The 24,969-nt window shown below is 21.4% G+C and overlaps 2 protein-coding genes and 1 long non-coding RNA gene across 9 annotated transcripts in view; 2 read left to right on the forward strand and 1 right to left on the reverse strand.

Annotated features, from left to right (window-relative positions):
- Nucleotides 1–219: 219 nt before the first annotated feature.
- LOC122509285 (multiple inositol polyphosphate phosphatase 1-like) lies at nucleotides 220–4,813 on the forward strand. Of its 4 annotated transcripts, XR_006302339.1 has the most exons (11): nucleotides 220–302; nucleotides 513–679; nucleotides 1,529–1,660; nucleotides 1,735–1,925; nucleotides 2,614–2,733; nucleotides 2,869–3,016; nucleotides 3,109–3,319; nucleotides 3,449–3,658; nucleotides 4,234–4,376; nucleotides 4,512–4,614; nucleotides 4,713–4,813. XR_006302339.1 is itself a non-coding variant. In XM_043623228.1 (10 exons), the coding sequence occupies exons 2-10, from the start codon at nucleotides 526–528 to the stop codon at nucleotides 4,541–4,543; spliced, it is 1,341 nt and encodes a 446-aa protein (XP_043479163.1). In that variant the 5' UTR covers nucleotides 220–302; nucleotides 513–525; the 3' UTR covers nucleotides 4,544–4,813. The 4 variants fall into 4 exon arrangements, 2 of the variants coding, with proteins under 2 accessions (XP_043479163.1, XP_043479162.1); XR_006302338.1 differs by having other exon boundaries at nucleotides 4,234–4,614; XM_043623228.1 differs by having other exon boundaries at nucleotides 4,512–4,813.
- A 588-nt stretch (nucleotides 4,814–5,401) lies between these two features.
- On the forward strand, nucleotides 5,402–17,939 carry LOC122509284 (multiple inositol polyphosphate phosphatase 1-like). Of its 3 annotated transcripts, none has more exons than XM_043623224.1 (9): nucleotides 5,402–5,757; nucleotides 10,065–10,233; nucleotides 10,331–10,462; nucleotides 11,515–11,705; nucleotides 11,849–11,968; nucleotides 12,165–12,312; nucleotides 14,524–14,734; nucleotides 15,146–15,355; nucleotides 16,745–17,939. In XM_043623224.1, exons 2-9 carry the CDS (start codon nucleotides 10,080–10,082, stop codon nucleotides 17,004–17,006), a joined length of 1,428 nt encoding a protein of 475 aa, XP_043479159.1. In that variant the 5' UTR covers nucleotides 5,402–5,757; nucleotides 10,065–10,079; the 3' UTR covers nucleotides 17,007–17,939. The 3 variants fall into 3 exon arrangements, with proteins under 3 accessions (XP_043479159.1, XP_043479160.1, XP_043479161.1); XM_043623225.1 differs by lacking the exon at nucleotides 5,402–5,757 and adding an exon at nucleotides 9,564–9,702; XM_043623226.1 differs by lacking the exons at nucleotides 5,402–5,757; nucleotides 10,065–10,233; nucleotides 10,331–10,462 and adding an exon at nucleotides 11,109–11,332.
- An 11-nt stretch (nucleotides 17,940–17,950) lies between these two features.
- LOC122509289 overlaps nucleotides 17,951–24,969 on the reverse strand; it is a 149,334-nt gene continuing 142,315 nt past the window's right edge. Inside the window, exon 3 of one of the 2 annotated variants that reach the window (XR_006302340.1) lies at nucleotides 17,951–18,028. This is a non-coding gene — a long non-coding RNA (uncharacterized LOC122509289). The remainder of the gene's footprint in view (nucleotides 18,029–24,969) is intronic. The other variant, XR_006302341.1, reaches the window with a different exon arrangement.

The following is a 24,969-nucleotide window of genomic DNA, read 5'->3' on the forward strand; positions in this document are numbered from 1 at the left end:
TTGTGTATAAAAATAGTTACAGAAAAATTACAAAAATAATTCAATATCTCCATATGTTGAATAAATATTTACGATAAAAAAAATTCATGAAGAAAATATGTATTTTTTATTGACTGAAATGTCCAAAAAAATTCTTATCTAGTAAAATTCATTTTTAAAGTGTACTTAAATTGTTGCGTTTTGACAAAACAATTAAAATTTTTTTTGATAAAAAAATGTGTTTTTTAAAATGAATTTAAATGGGAATTTTTCTTTTTCATTTATTCTATTAAAAGTAATTGGTGGAGCAGGTTTTCAAAATGGTAAATCCATCTTTTTTTAAAGTTAAATATCTATTTTTTTATTTATATTTTAAGCACTATAATTATTAATTAAATTATTAATTATTATTTAAATATTAAATATTAAATATTAAATATATTAATATTAAAATTATTAATTAAAAAAAAAATATTCCATTGGTAATGAAAAGAATTATTTTTTTTATAATTACATTTTTTGTTTCCTACTAGTTTGCGCAAAACAATGTATTGTATCACAATTTTTTTGACACTATTGGCATGTATTGTCACTGCTGAAGAATCACACCACTGTCATGCAAATGATGACAATCCCTACTTACATTTTGGTACAAAATCTGCCTATAATTTTATGCATGGAGAATTGAAAACTCAACAAAGTAAGTATAATTTTTTATTTGAAATTTTAAAATTCTACTCTATATGTATTTATTTACTTTTTTGTTTAATAATTCATTTATTCAAAAAATAATTGATTTATTAATTAATTAATTAAATTATTTCTTTCTTTAATAATTAAATTATTTATTTACTTACTTATTTAGTAATTTATTTATTCAACTACTTGTTTGTTTATTTAACTTAATTCTTTAATTGCTTATTTCCTTAATAATTGATTTACTTATTCATTCATTTAACTATACTTGTTTATTTATTTTATTTATTTTTTTAAAATATAAATTTTCTTAATAATTAATTAATTAATTAATTAATTTAAATATTTATAATTTTAAGTACTTATTTCCTTAATAATTCAATTATTTATTTACTTACTTATTTATTTAACAATTTATTCATTTATTTATTTAACTAATTGTTTGTTTATTTAACTTATTCCTTTAATTGCTTGTTTATTTATTTAATTTATTTCTTTAATTGATTATTCCCTTAATAATTGATTTATTCATTTATTTGTTTACTAATTTAATTATTTATTTCCTTGTTTAAAAAAAATTTATTTATTCATTTAATCATATATTTATCAGAAAATATTCATTGATAAAATTATAATTCAATTTCTCCACTTGAGAACGCCAAGGTCGCAACCAGATGGCGAGAAATCTGATTTCATCAACCGAACTGCCATCTGACGGTGGCCTTGGCGTTCGCAGGTGAAGAGTAGTATCTCTACAATGAACTTCAAATATTAATATTAAATAAATAAAACAAATTAAACAAAATAAATTAATATTAATTAATAATTATTAAAAAATGTAATATATTTTCAGATTGTAGACCAATTCAACTTTTTGTTGTTGTGAGACATGGAACACGTTACCCTGATTTAGATCAGATTCCAAATATGCAAAAATTATTAATTCTTCGTGATGAAATTATTTCCAATCACAGAGAAAAGCAAAGTGAGTTTAAAAAAATATAAACAATTATTTGGGTAATTATTTTAAGCAATAAATTATTATTATTATTATTTCAGTGGGACATCTTTGTGAAAGTGATTTGAAAAATTTAGAGAACTGGAAATTGGATGATAATGTCACGGACAATATGACAGAACTTTTAACACCGCAGGGAGAAAATGATTTAAAGGGATTGGCACTACGATTAAAGGCAGCTTTTCCAGAACTTTTAACAACAATTAATAATAGTAGTACGAACGATTATGTGGTAGGTTGAAGAAGATAATTTTTTTAATTAACTATTTATTTATTTAGCAATTTATTTATACATTTAACTAAATAGCTATTTATTTATTTATTTACCTATTTATTTAGTAATTTATTTATGCATTTGACTAATTAGCTATTTATTTATTCATTTAATTATTTAAATCACAATAACATTTTTTGCATTTTATTAATTATAAAAAAATTTTTGAGAGATAAAACTGTGGTTTTGATTTCTCCACCTGAGAACGCCAAGGTCGCCACCAGGTGGCGAGGAATCTGATTTTATCAACAGAATTGACATCTGGCGGTGACCTTGGCGTTCGCAGGTGGAGATTTGCATCTCCATTTTGAGATTAATTGTAGTATTAACGAAAAAATAATAAATTAAAAAATAATATTAGACAATAATATTAGGAAGTAACAAAAATAAGACACAACGAAAAGTAATAATTGAAAAAAAGTAGGAAAAAGAATAATTAAAAAACATAATAAAAATAGGAAGAAAAATTAAAAAGCAATAAAAATATGGGGAAAAATATAATAAAAATAGGAAGAAATATTAAAAAGCAATAAAAATATGGGGAAAAATATAATAAAAATAGGAAAAATAATAATTAAGAAAAAATAAATAAGAAAAAATCATAGAAGTAGAAAAAATATATATTCAGAAAAAAATTGTTCTTCAGTTCAGGTCAACTAAAACTCAACGAACGGAAAAAAGTATGTCATCATTTATCGAGAGATTATTCGGTAATAAAAATGCAGTAACACCGGAAAATGTGCCTAACAACGATACCTTATTACGAGTAAGAAAAAAAAAATTTCTTTTTTTATTTTTCAATAATTTTTTTGTTTGTTTTAAATTAACAAAAATTTGTCGTACTTTATACAAAAATTAAAAACAATGTCAATTTATGACAATAATTTTTATTTCCCACAAGGCAAATAAGCAATGTGTCCCAATGAGAAAAGAAGTCAGACGAAATATATTTACCGCTGAGCGTAATAAATTTGATAATGAACCAGAGATGAAAAATTTAATTCACAACGTTAGTCGTCGACTTGGTTTTCAAAACAATATCACCCTGGGTATAAAAATCGACATTTAGATTATTTATAATTATATATTAGTTTTATATTAAATAAAAATTTATTATGTAAATAATTAAAATCTGTTACAGATTCAGTGATTTCAATGTACGATATGTGTAGATTTGAAAAAGCTTGGAATGTGGATAAAATTTCTCCATGGTGTGCCGTATTCAGCAAACAAGAATTTATTGTTCTTGAATTTAGAGAGGATTTATATTATTACTATTATGTCGGACCTGGTAACAGGAGAAATGCTATACTCGGATGTCCACTTATGAAGGACTTGTTTCAACACTTTCGGTATAAAAAAAAAAAATTGCACTTTAACAAAAGCTCAAAAATTTTAAAAAGTTATTTCAAAATTTAATAATTTTGAAATAAGTTTTTAATTTATTTCAATTACTGTTTATTACAAAAATTATTCTACAGAAAATTGGAAGGAAATGATTTTAATCAAGAGCCAAAGGGGATTTTTTACTTTGCACATACAGCGACTCTTCAACCTTTACTGACAGCTTTGGGATTTAATAATGGTTCTCAGCCACTATTGGCCACTAATTTTCAAGAATCAAAAGAACGTCAGTGGAGAACATCGTTTATTGGCCCGTTTGCAACTAATTTGGTTGCTGCCTTTTACAAGTAAATTTATAAAAAAAAAAAAAATAAATTTAAAACATTTATTGCTTTTTCATGAATATTAAGGGAATTTGAACCATTATGACGTCACAGATTAGAACAAATGCTTTGAACAAACTGTGACGTCATAATGGTTCAAATGCCCTTAAACTTTTAAAAATTTTTGAAAATAAGACTTTTTTAAAAAATTTTGTTAAAAAAATAACAAATAACTTGTAGAACTTTAAAAATCGCTTTGATTCACTTATTTTTAGAATATTCGTATTCGATCAGAAATTACGAAATTATTTTTATTTTAAAAACCAAAAATTAGGAAAAATATCATTTTCAAAATTTATAGTTAAAATAATTTTATAAAAGCAGAAGTGTTTAATGTAATAAACATTTATGTGATAATAAAAAATAAAATAAATTGATCGAAAAAATATCCATAATAAGGAAGCAAAGTGTTCATGAAATGAACACACTTTTAACTTGGCAGCGGTTTTATATTTTATTTTTTAATCATATTTTTATTTATTTTTTAAAAAATAAATTTTTTGAATGTTATTGTACATTTAAAATTTGTTCTTTCAAAGGTGCAAAAACGATAATTCAACAAATGTGCAAAACAAAGTGGTGTTCCATTGGGCAGAGAGATTAGTGAAATATGATGGTTGCACTCAAGGACTATGCAATTGGGAATACATAAATGATAAACTTGGCAAAAAAGCTGACGATTGTAATATGGATTTCTGCTTTAATGCAACTAAACTTGCGAAATAATGTTCTTGAATGATATTCTTTAATAATATTTTTAAATTTATAATCGTAAAATAAAAAGTTCAGAAGCTGAAATTTTTACATTTTTTTGCAGTGTGTGTTAATAATTCGAAAACAGAAAAATGACGTTTTCGATTTTCAATAAATTGTGAAAATAAATATTTATATGAATATTGAGGAACATGTGTTTTCTATATGTATGTATACAGTTGTTTTATTGCATAAATTTTATCTATCTACGAAAATTTTATCCGGAAAATTTTCATTTTCAAATATTTTCTCCAATTATTTACAGAGTTCTGTAATTCGTTAATGCACAGGAAAAAACTTTTGCATAAATGTCGATCTACATTTTTAAAAAGAGAAATAATTATAATAATAAGAAAATCTTTTGAAGAAAAAATAAACATGTCACTGAAATTAGCGTCGAGAACTATTATTTGAGGCTTTTTACAAAAATGTCACTAAATTCACTTCTTTATTCACCTAGGGAGTTAAAAACAATTCGAGAGTAATTTTTTAAATCTGAAAACTTAGAAAAAAATATTTTATACTTTTCGGTTTCGTAAAAAAAATGTTCTTGACGCTCAGCGTTGACGCTAACTTCAGGGATTTAAATAATAAAATAGTAAATAAATTACTAAAGGGAAAATTAAAAATATACTAAATAAATCACTCTGAAGAAAAAATAAAAAAATACTAAATAAATTACTAAAGGAAAAGTAAATATTTAATAAATTATACTAATGAAAGAATAAACAAATAATTAGAAAATTACTAAAGAAAAAATAAATAAATATAAATATATATTATAAATATTATAAATAATGTAAATAAAAAAATGGAAAAAATAAAAAAAATCCAAAAGATGATAACAAAAATAAATTTATTACTTTTGTACGAGTTAAAATTAAGAATGAAAATAATTTTCTCGCGACAGTATTTATTTATAAAAAATAGAAAAAAAGAAAATTGAGCAAAGTTTACCATTAACGGGAAAGAGAGAAGAAAATTGCAACTACAAACTATTAAATAAGAGAGGCGATAGAGTGGGTTTTGAAACAAGTGAAGTTGTTTCATACCTGCCACTCACTGTAAGTTCAGACTCAAATGAAATAAGATGCATTGATAGTTGCAGTGATATAAAATAAAAGTTAATTTCATTTTTCAAATATAATATTTAAATCTCTCCCCCCTATTTTTCAATAAAACAATACAAACATTTTTTTCGTCATTATTTTCTTTCTTGTATTCGGCTTGTCCCGAATACAAGAACGATTATTCTTTCGTGTGTTTCAATTTAAGAGGAAGAAGAAAAAGGATTACTTGCAACGATAAAGGTGAGAAAAAAGAACTTATTTTTCGAAATTTTTTTTAATAAATTTTACATTAGTTTTATTTTTTAAGAAGTTTTAAATTTTTCTATTATTTTATGTTTTTATTTTAAACTTTTGTTTTCTTATAATTTTATTTTCTATTTTCTTCTCTTTTTTCTATTTTATTTCTTGAATTTTTATTTTCAATTTTTTCTATTTTATTTCTAAATATTCTTATTTTATATTATTAAATTTTTATTTGTTTCTATTTTATTTCTTAAATAATTTTCCATTTTCTCTATTTCATTTCTTGAATTTTTCTTTTCTATTTTTTCTATTTTATTTCTTCAATTTTTATTTTCTATTCTTTCTATTTTATTGCTAGAATTTTGATTTTCTATTATTTCAATAATCAGATTAATTTTATTATTAAAATTATTATTGAAAATTTCTTAAAATTGTCATATTATAAAACAATAGTTATCAATTTTTCTGCATACAATGAAGGAAAGCTTCAAAATAATTTCAAAAATAAAAATAAGAATATAAAAGAAGTAAAAAATTGACGAAAATTAAATATACAAAATTTAATTTATTAAAATACTTATTAAAATTATTTTCCTATTTTTGAAAATTAGAAAGAAAATAAATGAGGGAAAAAATTGTTGCAAATTAAAAAAAAAAATTTTAAATATTAAAAATTTATTTATTTACAAAGTTTTGCGTTCGAATAAAAAGTCATTGCACTCGAAAAAATTGATTTCTATCATTTAAAATGGGTTTGGTCAGGAAATTGAGATTTTTTTTTTGAATTAATGTCAGTCATTAACAAAGTGTGGGTTATGTTGCTAGTGAACTCATTCTTCGTTATTTTTATCCAAAGTTCGAAGACTGACATTTTCACACTCTAAATAATAATCTTCATTAAAATATAAAATTTATATTATTAATATTTATTATATTAATATTATATTAATATTACTATAATTACCTGTAATTACTAATTTATAACTAATTGTTTACTAAATTCATCAATTACTATTTTTAATTAATTTTTTAAATATTATATTGTCATAATAATTAATTTTTTTCTATTATCATAATTATTAATTAATAATTTTCAATTTATTTTTTTACACTTTTATTATAATGATTATTACGTTAAGATTACTTTTTTACTAACTAACTATAGTTAGTTAGTAAAAAAGTAATTAAAAGTAAATTAATAATTTAATAATTTAATTTAATTTAATTATTTTAATTAAAGTAATTATAATTACAAATTTTTCTAATGATAATAATTTTATTAATTTAATTAATTATTATTTACTAATTAGTTTTACATGATTTTTTCAATTATTATTATTCATAATTAATGCAGTTCTTAATATATTATATACTTATTATTTAAAAATGTATTAGTTTTTTCAATTAGTTTCGAAATAGTTAATTTTTTCCAAAAGTATATAAACTTTTATTGAATAAATTAATAAAAAAAAACAAATTATTAAAAAAATAAATTAATACAAAAAATAAATTTAGAAAAAAAATTAATGAATTCAGTTACTTATAAAATGTGATGAATTTCGTAGTAAAAATATTTAATAAAATAAAAAAGATTATTTAATTCAAAAAGAGAAGTGTAATTTTGAAGAAATTACACTTCAGTAATAAATAAATTTAATTTAAAAAAAATGTAAGTATTTTTGTTGTAAGATAAAAAGTTTGAGAATTGAAAGAAGAGTTATTAACCTTAAGGATTATTTAATAACTTTTTTTTGTTATCTATGCTCATGTATTTTAGTTTATCAAAGAAAATATGCGTCACTAAATGAGTTCTCTACTCTACAATATATGCACCTTATTTGCGAACGAACTATTATTGAATAAAAGAGAAAATTTCACGTGTCAAATTCTTCCCATTTCAAGAATAGTTTCAAATCTAAAGTACTTGAACTTTATATGTCCGTGTAATTATAACAATTAGAATTTTAATTTCATAATTATAAATTATTGCCGCGAATAAATGAATTATTACCACGTTAAAAAGCAAGTGTTTAAAAAAATAATATACATACACTGAAAGAAAAAATTATTTCATTTAAATAACCGATTACTTGCATGTGACTATTATTAAATATTTTTATTAAATAGTAAATTAAATATTTACTTGAATCAAATAATCTTTATTTGAATCCATTAAATGATATTTGCTTCAAATACTGAAATTATTGGTTCAAAACAATTTCACTGGATTTAAATAAAAATTATTTGATTTAAGTAAATATTTAATCGATAATAGTCAAGTAATCGATTATTTAATTCAAATAAATTTTTTTTCAGTGTATTATGTTCCGTTCATTACTTAAGTAAATAAATATTTATTAGTCATAAAAATATAATCTTTAAAATTTATAACAAAAAATTCTAATCATTAAAATAAGAAATTTAAATAACAAATATTTATTACACTTCGATCATGTCTTTCGTTTTTCAACATGTAAAATAAAAAAAAAAGTATTTTAAAAAAATTACAAAAAACAAAAATAAAAAAAGTAACGAAAAAACATAAAAAACATAAAAAAAAGTATTTTAAAAAAATTAAAAAAAACAAAAATAAAAAAGTAACGAAAAAACATAAAAATGAAACTTTTTATTAAAAAAAAATTGAAGAAATTTTATTCTTTCGGAAATATATTACATTTTTATGTTTAAAAAAATTTTTAATTCAAATTATTATGAATGAAAGGTACATGAAGGTAGACGTAACTTTATAGGTGGGTCAACGAGTCATGTAATATTGTTACAGTTGGTCGATTCAACTCAAAGCCGTTGAAAGTGACAGTTGTAAAAAAAAAAAAAAAAAAATGAGAAAAGATATACGTTTCTTTTTAAAGATGCATTAGAAAATGTTCAGATAATGTGTCTTTTTTTTTAAATGAAAATGCGGATGTACCTTGATTTCAATGAGCCTTTCTCTTTTATTCGCCAATAAAATGATATAGAGTTAATCAATAAAATAATTATTTTAGATAATATTGACATGAATTTAGAAATATAGTTGCAAGAATTTTTATTTTTATTACTTCTATTTTTATTGTTATTAATTTTTTTATTATTATTTGTATTTGTACTTTTATTATTATTATTATTATAGTATTTTCCTTATTATTATCAGTAATGCAATTATTATTTGTGATAATCACTAATAATTAACAATTATTATAAACCATAATATTAATAACAATTATCGTAAACAATATTAATAATAACTCAATTATTCTTAATATCATTATTCATAATACAATTATTGTTGACATTATTATTAATAACACAATTAATACTAATATTAATACGAATAACACAATTTTTTTTTTTTTTTTTTGCAAAACTTTTTAACACAATTATAAGTTATTAATAACCACTAGTTACTTATACACTGAAAATGAACAATTAATAATCAATTCAACAATTATTATTTATTATTCAATAATAAATTATTTTTTTCTTCACTATTTACCGTTTTCTTGTTTTTTCTTTTTTAATTTAATAATTAATTTCATGACCTATTATTTCCAGGCGACAATTTTTCTCTACGATTGAAATATTATAAATATTGAACTTGCATGATTTTTTTATTTTCTGAATAATATTGTCCTAGTTTAGCTATTATTATATTTCAAGGATATAGAATTGAATAAACGTTCGAAATTTATTTTGTTTTCTATATAAATTTGAGAATTAAATCAAATAATCATAGTGGAAAATCTTTTGAATTATGTAATGAGTATATTCTATTTACAGCAGTGACCATCAAATCGCAAGAATTCTTACGTGCATCATATACCAGGAAACTGCATAAATTAAATAATTCTGATGTCCCATATTTTTTTTTCCATGATAAGAATGTCTATTTGTTATGGAACATTAAAAGTTTGTCATTGAATTCGCATGATTGTTGCGTGAGCGGTAATTTATATTATAGAAAATTGGTTCATATATTAGGAATTTAATTAATTAAACTTCGAATAAATTTTAATAAAAATAAATAGAAAAAATTTTTTTAAATTAAAAAAAAATTTGAAAAATAAAAGAATAATGAGTGAATAATAATAATAATAATAATAATAATAATAATAATAATAATAATAATAATAATAATAATAATAATAAAAAAAATAATAGTTTTAATTTTAAATATTAAATAAATAAATATTTAAATAATATTAATAAATTATTAAAGATTCGTTATTTTTAATTGTAAAAAATTATTTTGCAATAAAAATCAAATTGAGAGAATTAAAAAATAATTATTCTTGCTTCTTTTTCAGATCGTGTAAACAAAAATGTATTGTATCACAATATTTCTAACATTATTGGCATGTCTTGTCACTGCTCGAGAATCTGATTACTGCCTTGCTGATGATGACAATCCCTATTTATATTTCGCTACAAAATCTGCCTATAATTTTATGCACGGAGAATTCAAACCTGAACGAAGTGAGAATGATTCTAATTTTTCATTAGGAAATTAAATTTAAAAAAATAAAATTTCTAAAATTTAATATAATTAATTAATTACAAATATACTTTTTAGATTGCAGGCCAGTTCAACTTTTTGTTGTCTCAAGGCATGGAACACGTTATCCAGGATCAAAATCAATTCCAAAAATGAAAATACTGTACAAACTTCGTGATCAAATTGTTTCTAATCATCTAGAACGAAGACGTGAGTTTGAAAGAAAATTCCAATTAATTTTCTTGTTTTTTGCTTTAAATTTAATATTTGGATTGTATAATAATAATAATAATAATAATAATAATAATTAAAACAAGTGGAAAAAAATACTAACAAATTTTAATTTTTCAAAGTTAAGTTCAACTTGGTCGAATAAATAAATAATTCAATAAATAAATAAATGAACGAACAAAATAAATAAATAACATTTCTGAATTAATTTCTACTTTTTCAAATAAGTAAATATGCAAATAAATAACTAAATATAAATAAATAAATAAAATAAATGACTAAATAGACAAATAGATAAACAAATAAATAACTAAATAAAAAAATAATTAAATAAGCAAATAAATAACTAAATAAGAAAATAATTAAATAAAAAAATAAACAACTAAATAAATAAGCAAATAAAATAGAAATATAAATAATAGAATACAAATAAAATTTACAGCATAATTAAGAAATAAAACTAAAACTAAACATAGTTAGATAGCATAGAAAAATTTTGTCTACAAAGAGAAAAACAAATTCGTTTCTCTCTTCAGGTGTACAAAGTATGAAATTTAATATGGTGTTTAAAATGAATTTTTACGTGTATTGCTTTCAAGTATAGATTTTATACAGATAGTGGACTCGATACTTATTTCCTTTAAACTCGCGGGTGACATAATAAGTATTTGTAAGCATAGAGTGCATTCTCGCATGTTTTATGCGTTAAGAAAAGTGGGTCAATATATATAAACACTGTAAGAAAAGCATAGTTGCATACACCAAGAAACTAATCAACTTACGTCATTTTACACACACACTTTACACATGAATGTAATTTTCAATACGGAAATTGTCAACTCTCATACAGTAATTAACCATTTAACAGCAATATGTTAAAATTTGCAACTTTGCATAAAGAAAGTTTAGAATACACTTCCTTGTATATAATTATAGTTATCTGCTAACTTTGCTATTCTTTTGAAAAATCAGTATTGTCAACAACTATATCATTAAATTTGGAAAAGATAACAAACTTTTTTCTCTTACAGTGGGACACCTCTGTGATTATGATTTGGAAAATTTTCAAAATTGGAAATTAGATGACAATGTCAGGGAAGATATGGCAGATTTTCTAACACCCCAAGGAGAAACAGATTTAAAGGGATTGGCTGTTAGATTGAGAGCTGCTTTTCCAGAACTTTTGACACCAACTGATTACAATAGTATGCATAATTACGTGGTACGTACAACTATATATACAGATAATTTATCACTGCAAAATTTTCTATACTATTTTTGTTTTTCAAAATTAATTTTCACAAAATAATTTTTTCGAAAAAAAAAAATTTTTTTTTTTGATTTTAATTTAGCAAATTGTTCTAGTTCAGGTCGACTAAAACTCAACGAACAGAAGAAAGTATGAGGGCATTTATAGAGGGATTATTTGGTGGTAGAAATTCAGTAATACCAGAAATAGCACCTAATAATGATACTTTATTACGGGTAAGAATATTTGCAACACATTTTTTTTTTATTTTACTTCAGCAGTAATTATTTGATAAAATGTCAAGTAAAACAAATAAAAATAAACAATTCCGGAGTAATTAGTTGATAAATTATCAAGAAAAATTTAAAAAAGAAATAAAAAATAAAACACTGTGAATGAAAATTAGAAAATTTGTTAATGTTTCCATTTTAGGCAAACAAAGAATGTCCTTCATGGGAAGAAGAAACGGAAAGTTTTAAATATCTCGAGGAACGTAATAAATTTAACAATGGACCAGAGATGCAAAATTTATTTTACAACGTCAGTCGTCGACTTGGTTTTCGAGAGAATATCACTCTGGGTATTGAATATTATCATACATTAGAATTTTTAAATACTTATTTAAGAAAAAATTTATTTTTTAAAAATTTTTCACTAAAATTCTTCTATAAATCAATTAATTTTCGAATAAGTTCTTCGAAAATATTTTCAAATCCATTTGTTTACAATATTCAATTTTACGATTTTTAATTGTTCGTAAATTCTTCAATTTAATATATATATATTAGAAAATAAAAACTTCAAATAATATAAAAAAATTCAATTACACTTTATCAAGAAAATTTCAAAATTCAATTCTCACAAAGAATTTTATCATCATATTTTAAAAATAGTTGAAATTTTGCAGAGAATTTTTTAAAATTTATAAAAATAATTGAATTTCGGAGAATAATTTTATTATTTGTAAAGATATTTGAAATTTTGATGAGAATTTGAAAAAAAATTTTTATCATAATTGAATTTTTGAGAAGAATTTTATTACTTTTGAAAATAATTGAATTTCTGCAATAATTTGTAACTTCAAAATTAAATTTTCTTTTAGTGTTTTTAACTAAAATTTTTCTACAAATCCATTATTTTTAATATAATTTTTGAAAAAGTTTTTTGAGAATTTTCAAATTCATTTGTTATTAACTGAAATTCATTTTTAAATCAATTTTTATTAGAAAATTCTACTAGAATTCAATTATTTAAATACAAAACAATAATTTATTAAATATTTGACTGTTTCTTCAAAATTGAATTTTCATAAAGAATTTTATCAACAAATTTTTAAATATATTTAAAAGAATTTATCACTTGGTAAAAAATTATATAATTCGAAATAAAAGGAATTTATCAATCTTCCAAGTCAAAAACTTGGAAGAACTTGGTTTTTTGACTTGGAAGATTGATAAATTCCTTTTATTTCGAATTATCAAATTTTTAAATAATTGAATTCGTTTGACGAATTTTAATAAACTTTTTAAGAATAATTACATTTTTCGAGGAATTCGATTAAAAATTGTATTAAAAATAATTAAAATTTTTGCGATGAGTTTTATTATTTATGAAAATAATTGAATTCTTGTAAAAAGTTTTATTATAGAAATTTATATAAAATTTGAAAATAATCAAATTCTTGTGAAATTTTTATTTTTCATCAAAATAATTAAATCTTTGTCAAGAATTTTATTAAAAATTTTTTAAATTATTGAATTTTGTAGAAGAATTTTATTATTTTTAAAAATATTTGAAACTTTGACGAGAATTTTTAAAAATTAAAAAAATTTTTTTTTGTAAATAATTGAATTTTTGTGAAATTTTTATTATTTATCAAAATAAGTAAATGTTTGCATAGAATTTTATCAAATTTTTTTTAATTAATTGAATTTCTTTTGGAAAATTTGAATAAAATAGTATGGATATTAAAAATTATTGAATTAAGGAAAATTTTTGAAAATAATTCAAATTTTGGCAAGTATTTTATTAACATTTTTTATAATAATTGAATTTCGGAAACAAATTTTATTATTATTTATTTTGACGAAAATTTAAAAAATTTTTTTAACATAATTGAATTTTTGCGAAAAATTTTATTACTTTTAAAAATAATTGAATTCTCATAAAGAATTTTATCAACAAATTTTTAAATAAATGAATTCGTTTGACGAATTTTAATAAAAATTTTAATAATAATTACATTTATCGAGGAATTCGATTAAAATTTTATTATAAAAATAATTGAAATTCTGCGTTGAGTTTTACTATTTACCAAATTATTGAATTATACTGAAAGGAATTTTATTATTAAGAAAAATAATTGAACCCCTTTAAAAATGTTATTATTTAGAAATATAATTGAATTATATTGCGAAGAAATTTGTAAATAATTGAATTTTTGTGAAATTATTATTATTTTATGAAAATAATTAAATGTTTGCGTAGAATTTAATAAAAAAATTTTTAAGTAATTGAATTCTTTTGAAAAATTTTATTGCAATAATAGATATTAAAAATCATTGAATTGAAGAAAATTTTTGAAAATAATTGAATTTCAGATAAGAATTTTATTATTATTTATAAAAATAATTGAATTTCAGATAAGAATTTTATTATTATTTATAAAAATAATTGAAATTTTGACAAGAATTTAAAAAAAATTTTTGAACATAATTGAATTTTTGCGAAGAATTTGATTACTTTTTTGAAAATAAATGAATTTATGCAATCATTTAAAAATCTATTGCAGATTCAGTGAATTCAATGTACGATATGTGCAGATTTGAGAAAGCCTGGCGGATAGATAAAGTTTCACCATGGTGTGCAGCATTCAGCAAATGGGAACTCAGAATTCTTGAATTCAGAGAGGATTTAGATTACTACTATTATGTTGGACCTGGTCGGGAAACAAACGTTAAACTCGGATGTCCACTCATGAAGGACATGTTTCATCACTTCCGGTAAGCATTGAAATCCATACAGTAAAATATTAGATACAGTCAACTCTCGATAAATCGAACCTCAAGAGATTTAGGGAAAAATTCAAATTATCTCAAGTGTTTTATTTATCGCAAATATTTTAAGTATAAAAATTTTTCCAAAGAATAATCTGAAACCTCAACTTTAATTTATTGAGAAATTCAATTTATCGAGAGTTGACTGTAATTACATAATTACATTTCATACATGGATTTTCTGTCCCTTGGAACTTTAGATTTGGACATTTTGTACTGTAATCATTCTACTTGATTAATTTTAATTAATTTAATTTAATTAATTTAATTTAATTACTCATTTAATTTAATTTATGAATATTAATATTATAATTGAAGTTTCCCTAAAGTATCGAATGTGCGAAAATTCTTTTTCAGAAAACTGGAAGGCGATGATTATTATCAAGAGCCAAAGGGCATTTTTTACTTTGCGCACACAGTGACCCTTCAAACTTTACTCGCGGCTTTGGGATTTAATGACGATCCTCAGCCTCTATTGGCCACTAATTTTAAATCATCGGCAGGACGTCACTGGAGAACGTCATTTATTGGTCCGTTCGCCACTAATTTAGTAGCTGTCTTTTACAAGTGAGTTTAAAAAAGAAAGAAAAATTTTAAGTAAGTTTAACAATAGTAAAACAATAATAAACAATAATATAATAATAAAAATGAAAATAATAATAAAAATAATAATAATAATAATAATAATAATAATAATAATAATAATAATATTAATAATAATAATAATAATAATAATAATAATAATAATAATAATAATTAGTAATGAAGTTAACAGTAGCCAATTATAATATAATAATAACACGAATACAGTCAACTCGCGATAAAATTAAAATTGGTTTCTGGTCCCTTGAAAAAATTTTTTCATAACGCGGTGCAAAAAAGGGCACTTTTTTGCACCTTGTTATGAAAAATATCGTTCGTAACTAGTGCTAGCAGTTGCCAATTTTTGAACGAGCACTTTTTTTGGAACAAACTGTAGGCGAAGCTTCGCTTCGCCTATAATTTGTTCCAAAAAAAGTGCTCATTCAAAAATTGACAACTGCTCGCACTCGTTACGAAATATACTATGATACAGTCAACTCTCGATAAATTAAACTTTAAGGGACCTAGAAAAAAATTAGAATTCTCGAGGGTTTTATTTATCGAATTTTTAAAATACAGTTAACTCTCGATAATTAAACTTTCCATTTATTTTAATTTCTCAATAAATTGAAATTGATTGCTGATTCCTTAAAAAAATGTTGACACTTAAAATATTCGATAAAATAAAAACCCTCGATAATTTAAATTTTTCCCTAGGTTCCTTAAGATTTAAATTATCGAGAATTGACTGTATCAAAATTTTTTCAAGCGACCAGAAACCAATTTCAATTTATTGAGAAAATTCAATTTATCGAAAGTTTAATAATTATTGAGAGTTGACTGCGTTCTACATTTAATAAGTAAAACTCTTGATAATTTTAATTTTTCCCCAAGTTCCGTAAGGTTTAATTTATCGAGAGTTGACTGTATCAAAATTTTTTCAAGGAACCAGAAACCAATTTCAATTTATTGAGAAATTCAAAATTTTATTGATAAATTATCCAAAGTTTAATTATTGAGAGTTGACTGTATCAAAATTCTTTTTAAGGGACCAGAAACGAATTTCAATTTATTGAGAAATTCAATTTATCGAAAGTTTAATTATTGAGAGTTGACTGCGTATTTAAAATATGCATAAAACTTTCGATAATTTGCAATTTTTCCTAAGGATCCTTGAAGTTTACTTTATCGAGAGTTGACTGTAGTAAAAATTTAATTCGATATAAATAAAACCCTCGATAATTTGAATTTTTCCCTAAGGACCCTTGAAGTTTATTTTATCGAGAGTTGACTGTAGTAATAAGTAATAATAATAATTATTAACATTAGAAATTAAAAAATATTGAAAAATTAATAAAATTTGTTTATTAACAGATGTAATGACTCAATGTCATCGAATGTGGTGAACAAAGTGATATTCCACTGGGCAGAGAGACTAGTGAGATATGAAGGTTGTAACGTGGGACTGTGCAATTGGGAATACATAAAAGATAGACTTGAGAGAAAAGCTAACGAATGTAACATGAATTTTTGCTTTAATGCAAGTGGACTTTCGAGATTATCCAATTTCAGTATTATTCACTTGGTACTTTCACTTTTCCTTCTTCTAGTCGGTCACAAACAAATACTTTTCTAAAAAAAAATTTTATATTTTTCTAAGGAAAAGTATTTTTGTTCATATTTTTCTCTATAAGGAAAGTACTGTTTATTTTTTAATTACATATTAAATAATCAAATTGTTTTCTATTTTTAAATCTCAGGAAAGATCTGATTAACATATTTTTTGTTAAGCTTGTAAATATCTTTTTTGCTATACGTAGAAAGCCAAATGTTTATGATCTAATTTTTTACGTTGATAATTCTTAAAAAATTGATTACAAAATTTTTTTTATGTAATTGTTTATTTAAGAACAGAATTCTTTTTTATTTAATTTAATTCTTAAAAATTTCTTTTATGTAATTACATGTATGAGTATAGAAATCGAAATTATCAAATTTTTTAAAATTTTTTCTATTTTTTGAATTTATTTGTAAATTTATTTATTTATAAATTGATCACTTAATTGCATAATTAAATGTTGCAAAAAATTGCAAAAGACGTAAAAATCTATTTGTACATAATAATTGATTATAATGTTGAATGCGTATTATAACGTTGCCAAAAAATTGCAAAAAATGTGAAAATTTATTTAATTATAAATTAATTACAATGCGAACTGTGTATTACAATGTTGCGAAAAATTGCAATAAAAAGAGCAGCATTGAAACGTTAGATTGGAGCAGAAATTAAATTCAATTATAAATTTAAAGTTAGTAATTTTTAGTAATTAATAAAATTAATAAAAAAAATTAATTGTAATTATTATTAATTATTAATTACTATAAATATAATAAGTGTTTTTAAAATAGAAAATATTTGAAAGAAAATCGCTTTCTGCTCCGATCTACCTCAATTTAAAATTAATTTTCGTTTGAAGAACTGATATTATTATAATTAATATTGACTAATGTTCGATTATTGTTGTAAACTGACATAATAAAATGAAGAAAAATTTTATTATCGATAAAATTGTATATCTCACTTACCATTCGTCTCCGATGAAATTGTTGAGCCGAGCATCACTAGAGAGCGCCAAAATTCCCATTTTGGTTCGAGTTCTAAAACAAATTAAAAGAATATTAAAAGAATATTTTAGAATATTAAAAATTAAAGTCATTTTTCTAAATTTAATATTTTCGAAAAAATTTAAGTATGAGTAAAAAAATTTATTTATAAATAAAAAAATATAAAAATTTATTTATAAATAATAAGGTATAATAAAAGGGATAATTACAATTATAAATATATATTTTTTTATTATTTTAAACCAATAATTTCAATAATTTGAGACAAATACAATTTAATTGACTTTAAAAATTAAATAATTTTTAAAGACAATTAAATAAAAATTAAAATTATTAAATTTAATAAGCAAATAAAAATCATTTGATAGAAATAATAATTTTATTATAGCCAGAAGTAATCGTATATTTGAATCAAATAAATATTTATCTAAATCAAGTAAATTTTATTTGAACTAATAATTTTAATAATATAACCAATAATTTTATTATTATAACCAATAATTTCAATAATTTAAAGCAAATACAATTTAATTGATTTAAAAAAATATTGTTTAATGCAAATAAAAATCATTTGATAGAAATAATTATTTTATTTGACAAAAATAAACAAGTAATCGTATATTTGAACCAATAATTTTATTATTTTAACCAATAAGTTCAGTAATTTGAAGCCAATACAATTTAATTGGTTTGAATAAAACTATATTTAATGCGCAAATAAAACTTATTTGATAGAAATAATTATTTATCTAAATCAAATTTATTTTTTAATTAAATTAATTATTTGAATCTGTAATTTTAATATTTGAACCAAATAAATAATAATAAAGCAAATAAATATAATTGAAATCTTTAAACTAATCAAAAAAATTTCTTCAGATTTTGGTTATAATTTTTTCTAAAATTTGACAAATGAAATTAAATTTCACAATTAATTTCAAAAAAATAAATTAATGTTATTGTGTTTGAATCTGTTCGCAGTTTTAAGTTAGCTTTTGTTATAGCTTCTCAGTTCTCAATTTTTTTAAAATAAATTTTCTTTTTCAATGTTTTCAATTTTAAAAATTAATGCACTGAAAATTACTAAATTTTTGCAAAGTTTTTACTTTTTATCCAAAAATTTGAAAATATAGGTAATTAAAGTCATTTGACGAATTTTATCAAAAATTTTTTTTTCAAATAATTGAATTCTTTCGAGAAAATTTAATTAAAATTATATTGAAAATAATATTGAATTCTTGCAAAAAATATTATTATTTATAAAATAAGAATCGAATTATTTCAAAGAATTTTATTAAAATTATTGAAAATAATTTAATTTTTAACAAGAATTTTGTTACAAATTTTTTTAAATAATTTGAATCTTTTAGTGAAATTTTATTAAATTTTGTTTTGAAAATATGTAATTGAATTCCTGCGATGAATTTTACTTGTTTATAAAAATAATTGAATTCCCCCAAAGAATGTTTTATTAAAATTTTTCAAAATAACTTAATTCTTATCATTAAAAATTTTTAATAATAGATGTAAATGTTTTTTGGATTGAAAATTTTTGTTAAATAATTTAATTCTTGCGAAAAATGTTATCAACATTTTTGAAAATAATAAACAAGAATATAGTTATAATTATGTAGTTAAAAGGTGAATTTTTTAAATTTTGAATCTGAAATTATTCAAAAATTAATGTTTATATTTGAAGCTATAAAATTTTTTTCATTTGCAAAATATTAAATGGAACAGTAACATTTACGATAGTAATGAATAATTATTACATTTATTATTACAATCATAAGAATGTAAAGAACAAATATAATTTATCTTTAAAAATTGCTTTAATTTTCTTCAGATTTGAAAAAAAATCTTCCAATCTGTCAGCACTGATTATATACTATAAAGTATATAGAATACTATAAATTATATAGTATAAAATAAAGATATAGTATAAAAATTTATTCAAGTGAAAAATAAAAGTTTGAATCTGAATGTAGTGCGCGGGACAAACAATAGAGAAATCCCTGACGAGTTGGTGTTTGATTAAACAAAATTAATGTCGAGAGAAAGAAAAAAAGAGAAAAAGGGAGAAAAAGAGAGTATTCAAGTACCAGGGCGTGTGCACTTTGTCGAAAAGAAGCCGCGTGCCACAAGGAGAACCCCATTTGAATTTTACGATTTTCAGTTGTACACGATACGGCACTTCATCAGTACCAAAGCATATATTTCATCAGAGGTAAATAAATTTGCGCACATGCAAACAAATCAGTTCACACGCATGATCGCATTTCACTATTGAAACCAGTTAATATCATTATATAGCTCGGATTAGTCGTTGGGAATATTTTTGATTTCCAGGTGACATCTAGCATTCTCCAGGGACCTCTTCTCAATAAATTTTTTTTTTTTTGTTTGACTCTCAAAAACCGTTTTTATCCAACCCCAAATAAATACAGATGAACAATAATTCTATACAAGGGAAAATAATTAATTTTAATTAATTAATTAAATAAAAATACTATTTCTTTTTATGGCCAAGAAATACCCTTCAAAGCTGGTACAATTTCTTATAGAAATTAATGCAAATTATGTCCGCCATATTGGATCCGCCATTTTGAATTTTATGAAATTGACAAATTTCATAAAATCCAAAATGGCGGATCCAACATGGCGGACAGAATTTACATTTCTTCAAGAAAGATGAGCGTTAAATAAATTTTAATTTTTGACAATTGAATATTTGAATGCATTTAAGCATTCAAATATTCAATTGTCAAAAATTAAAATTATCAAAACCGTCATGCACGTTATTGGATTAAAAACAAAAATTTTTACACTTCGAAGTGTAAATTTTTAATTTGTCAATAACTATATAATTTTTACTAAAAACTTGTACTATTTATAAGAAGGGCAAGCATAGTTTTATTGAAAGTATCAAATTGATACCAAAAAATTTAGATCTAATTTTAATTCGATCCATACATTTTCGGTATCAATTCGTAGCCATATGATACTTTTAAATTAGCGAGTGAAAGTAAAACCTAAAACCTCCTGAGCATTTTTACTTTTTTTGTGAATTTTTACTATATATTTTCAGAAAGTAAATTTTACACCAACTATAAAAAAATTTAACTCATTTTCATTAAAATTTATATGTACACTTTCTAAATCCGAAATAGTAAAATTTTAATTAGTAAAAATGTTTACTTTTTAATAATTTTGGTTCTGAGAAGTAAACAGTTCGTATATATATAGTAAAAAAATTGACAATACGAAAATTATTTTATTAGCATTGTTTCGTGTATTTTATATTATGAAAGCTAATAATTAAGAAAAGAGTCATCACTCAATAGAAACAGAAACAAAAAAGTAAGTAATAAACTAATAACTTGAAATTATGATATTAAAGGGATCGAAACCATGTCGTAAACACTAAAATGAACGCACACAGTAATAGATCGACGAGACTTTATTAATTGCGGTAATTTATGTTGTGGATCAAATGCAAGAAGCTCATTTCATAATGACCCATCATCAATAACTTTATCAAATGCTTTAGTAACATTCAGTATATAAATCACTCCAGACTGTAATCATTTCAAACATCATAAATGCATTTCCCGCGTGTAAATTAATAAAATTTCTTCTACTCCATACTTCTTTTAACAATAAATATTTATTTTCTATACTCTCTAAATTTCAATTAGTTAAAAATTAATTTATTTTGCAGTATGTACTCTCCAAATTAGAATTGCTGAAGATTTTCACTAATTCTTATAGTAAAATTTTACTGAATATTTAAAACTATGATTTTAAATATTTTAATAATTAAATAATATTTTAATTTATTTTAAATATTTATGAATTATGAAAATAATTAAATTATTGCGAAGTATTTTATAAAAAAGTTGCAAAAAAATTGTTTTTTTCGGAAAAAATTTATGCAAATTCTATTTTTAATTTAATAATTGAATTCCTGTGAAATTTTTATTATTATAGAAAATAATTGAATAGTCGTGTAGAACTTTGTCAGAATTGTATATGTATATGTTTATATGTTAAATAAACTTACTTACTTACTAATTGAATTCTTTTGGGAAATTTTATTAAAATTAAAATTAAATTCTGACCTCCTCCAAATTATTTTATTATTTATGAAAATAAATAAATCCCTTAAAGAATTTTAAAATTTATAAAAATAATTGAATTACTGCGAAATTTAATTACTGTTAAATTTTAAAACATTTGATTTTTTCGTAAAAATTTATGCAAATTCTATTTTAATTTTTAAATAATTGAATTTCTGTGAAATTTTTATTTTTTTGGAAAATCATTGAATGTTCCTGTAGAATATTATTAAAATCATTGTTTAATAATTGAATTCTTTTGGTAAATTTTATTAAAATATGTAGGAGAATATTAGAAAATCATTGAATTAAGAAAATTTTTTGAAAATAATTGAAATTTTAACATAAATTTTATTAAAATGTTTGAAAATAATTGAATTATTATCAAGAATTTTATTACAATTATTAAAAATAATTGAATTCTTGCCAAGAATTTTATAACAAATTTTTTTTTTAATAATCGAGTTTTTTTTGAAGCATTTTCTATAAAAAATTGAGAAAATAATTTATTTCTTCCGAAGAATTTAATTACAATTGTAATGGAAAATAATGGAATTTCTGTGAAAAATTATATTATTTGTGAATATAATTGAATTTTTGTAAAGAATTTTATTAAAAATTTTTAAAACAATTTATTGAATTCCTGTCAAGAATTTTATCAAAATTTAAAAAAAAGTAATTCAATTCTTTAGAGGTATTTTATTAAAATTTTTAAAGAATAATTTAATTCTTTGAGAAATTTTATTAAAATTTTTAATATTAAAAATAATTGAAATTCTGCAACGAGTTTTATTATTTATAAAAATAACTAAATTATTGTGAATCATTTTATAAAAAAGTTGCAAACAATTGTTTTCTTTTAGAGAAAATTTATGCAAGTTCTATTTTCAATAATTGATTTCCTGTGAAATTTATCAAAATTTTTGTTTAATAATTAAATTCTTTTGGGAAATTTTATAAAAATAATAGAATATTTGATAATTATGAAATTAGGAAAATTTGTTGAAAACAATTAAAACTTTTGCCATGAATTTTATTAAGATTTTTGAAAATATTTTAATTTTATTACTTTTGAAAATAATTTAATTCTTATTGTTCTTCAATAGAATTAAGTTATTTAAAATAAATTTTTGTCACAAATAAAAGAAATTGAAGTTTTTTTTAAGAATTCGTGGTAATTTCATAGTTTATGAGGCAAACAAAAAGACACAAAAATTTAGAATTTTCTTATAAATTCTGAACATTTAATTTTTTCCAGTACTTTTAATTAAAAATCCCTGATTCTCCTAACTTTTCCCTGAATTCCCTGACCTGCGCCAACCTTGTATTTCTAATTATAGTAGTTTTTGACTAAAAATAAGTAAAAATGCTTAATAATTAATTGAAATTAACGAATCAGCTTTATTCCATTAATTATATTTTAACATTCGCAATATAATTCAGGACCAAATTTTTTTCTTTTTCCAAATTTAAGATGTGCGATTAACTATCGTCTACACTGTTAGAAAATTCTGTTGTGATTTTACAGCAAAAGTACAAGAAACAATTATCCATCAAAATAATATTGTAATTTTACTTCACTAAAGTGCTGTAAATTTACAGTATACCATGTATTTCAAAAATATTCCCTACTATTAATTCGGAAATTCTATCATTTGAATATTTACATAAAAAATCAAAACTGTTTATATTGTTTTCTGATATGTTATAATAAAAGTAAATTAACTAAAAAAAAAGTTTTATTAGCATTTTATTATCATTATTACGGAAATGCGACGCCACGATTGGAACCCTTAGTCGTATATAGTGTTGTCTATCTTGTATGGAGCCATCAACCTTGGGAGCTGCGCCTAGACGCGCTCGACCAAGGGAGGCTATGAAAGTCTCTTGCAAAGTATTATGTATATATTGTCCCGACGCGAAATAGTCATTATAATAATCAAATTATTTATTATATGAATGTTGAATGACTTTTCTTCGATCGACAGTTAAAAATGAATTAATTTAATGTAATAATCGCAAATTAATAAGAAATAAAATATTATCTTTTTGTCAAATTATAAAAATTAATGTTATATTTATTAAAATTATACATCTCCGAACTAAAGTAAAGTTAAATTAAAATTTTGCATAAGACAAAAAATAAAAATAAACTAAATTTGTTACAGTATCAAATATAAGAAACATGTGTACCATACTCTATTCTTCTTTTCAGTCCAAAATTATTCACTAATACTAAAATGCAATATAATTAAAAAATAGTTTTTATTGAAACTATTTTTAAGCTTAAAAAATGATTCAGCTATACTTTTAGGACTTAAAATCATATTCTTAAGGTTAAAATTCAGTCAATGCTATAGTTATAATGTAAAAAACCTCAGCTAAAATCACAAAATGAATATCTGTAAAATTCTTTGAGTTTTATACTGTGATTTCGCAAACAATTTACTGTAAATAAAAAGTAAAATTTTTTTTGCTGTGAATTATTCAAATACAATGAAATTTTGCTGTATTTGTAAGGTTTTACTGTAAAAATTACAACATTTTTGTGAATTTACTACATTTATGTGTTATTACAGCAAAAACTGTAAATTCACAATATGTTTGTACTGTAAAGTTGCTGTAAAATTACAGAAATTTCTAACAGTGTATATATACGAAAATTATCCACAGAATACAATGCAGCATAGTCGCATAAGATAATCATATTATAATCTTGGATAAATACAGATTTCTTTCATAAAAATAAATCGGTAAATTCAAAAAAGCACAAAAAAAACAGAAGAAAACAAAACAAAACAAAAATCACAAGGTAAAAATATGAATAGAATTGCACTCTTAGAAGTCGAGAGAAGT

Source organism: Leptopilina heterotoma, unplaced genomic scaffold, assembly GCF_015476425.1.
Source record: "Leptopilina heterotoma isolate Lh14 unplaced genomic scaffold, ASM1547642v1 Lhet_60, whole genome shotgun sequence".
Classification (NCBI taxonomy): Eukaryota; Metazoa; Arthropoda; class Insecta; order Hymenoptera; family Figitidae; genus Leptopilina; species Leptopilina heterotoma.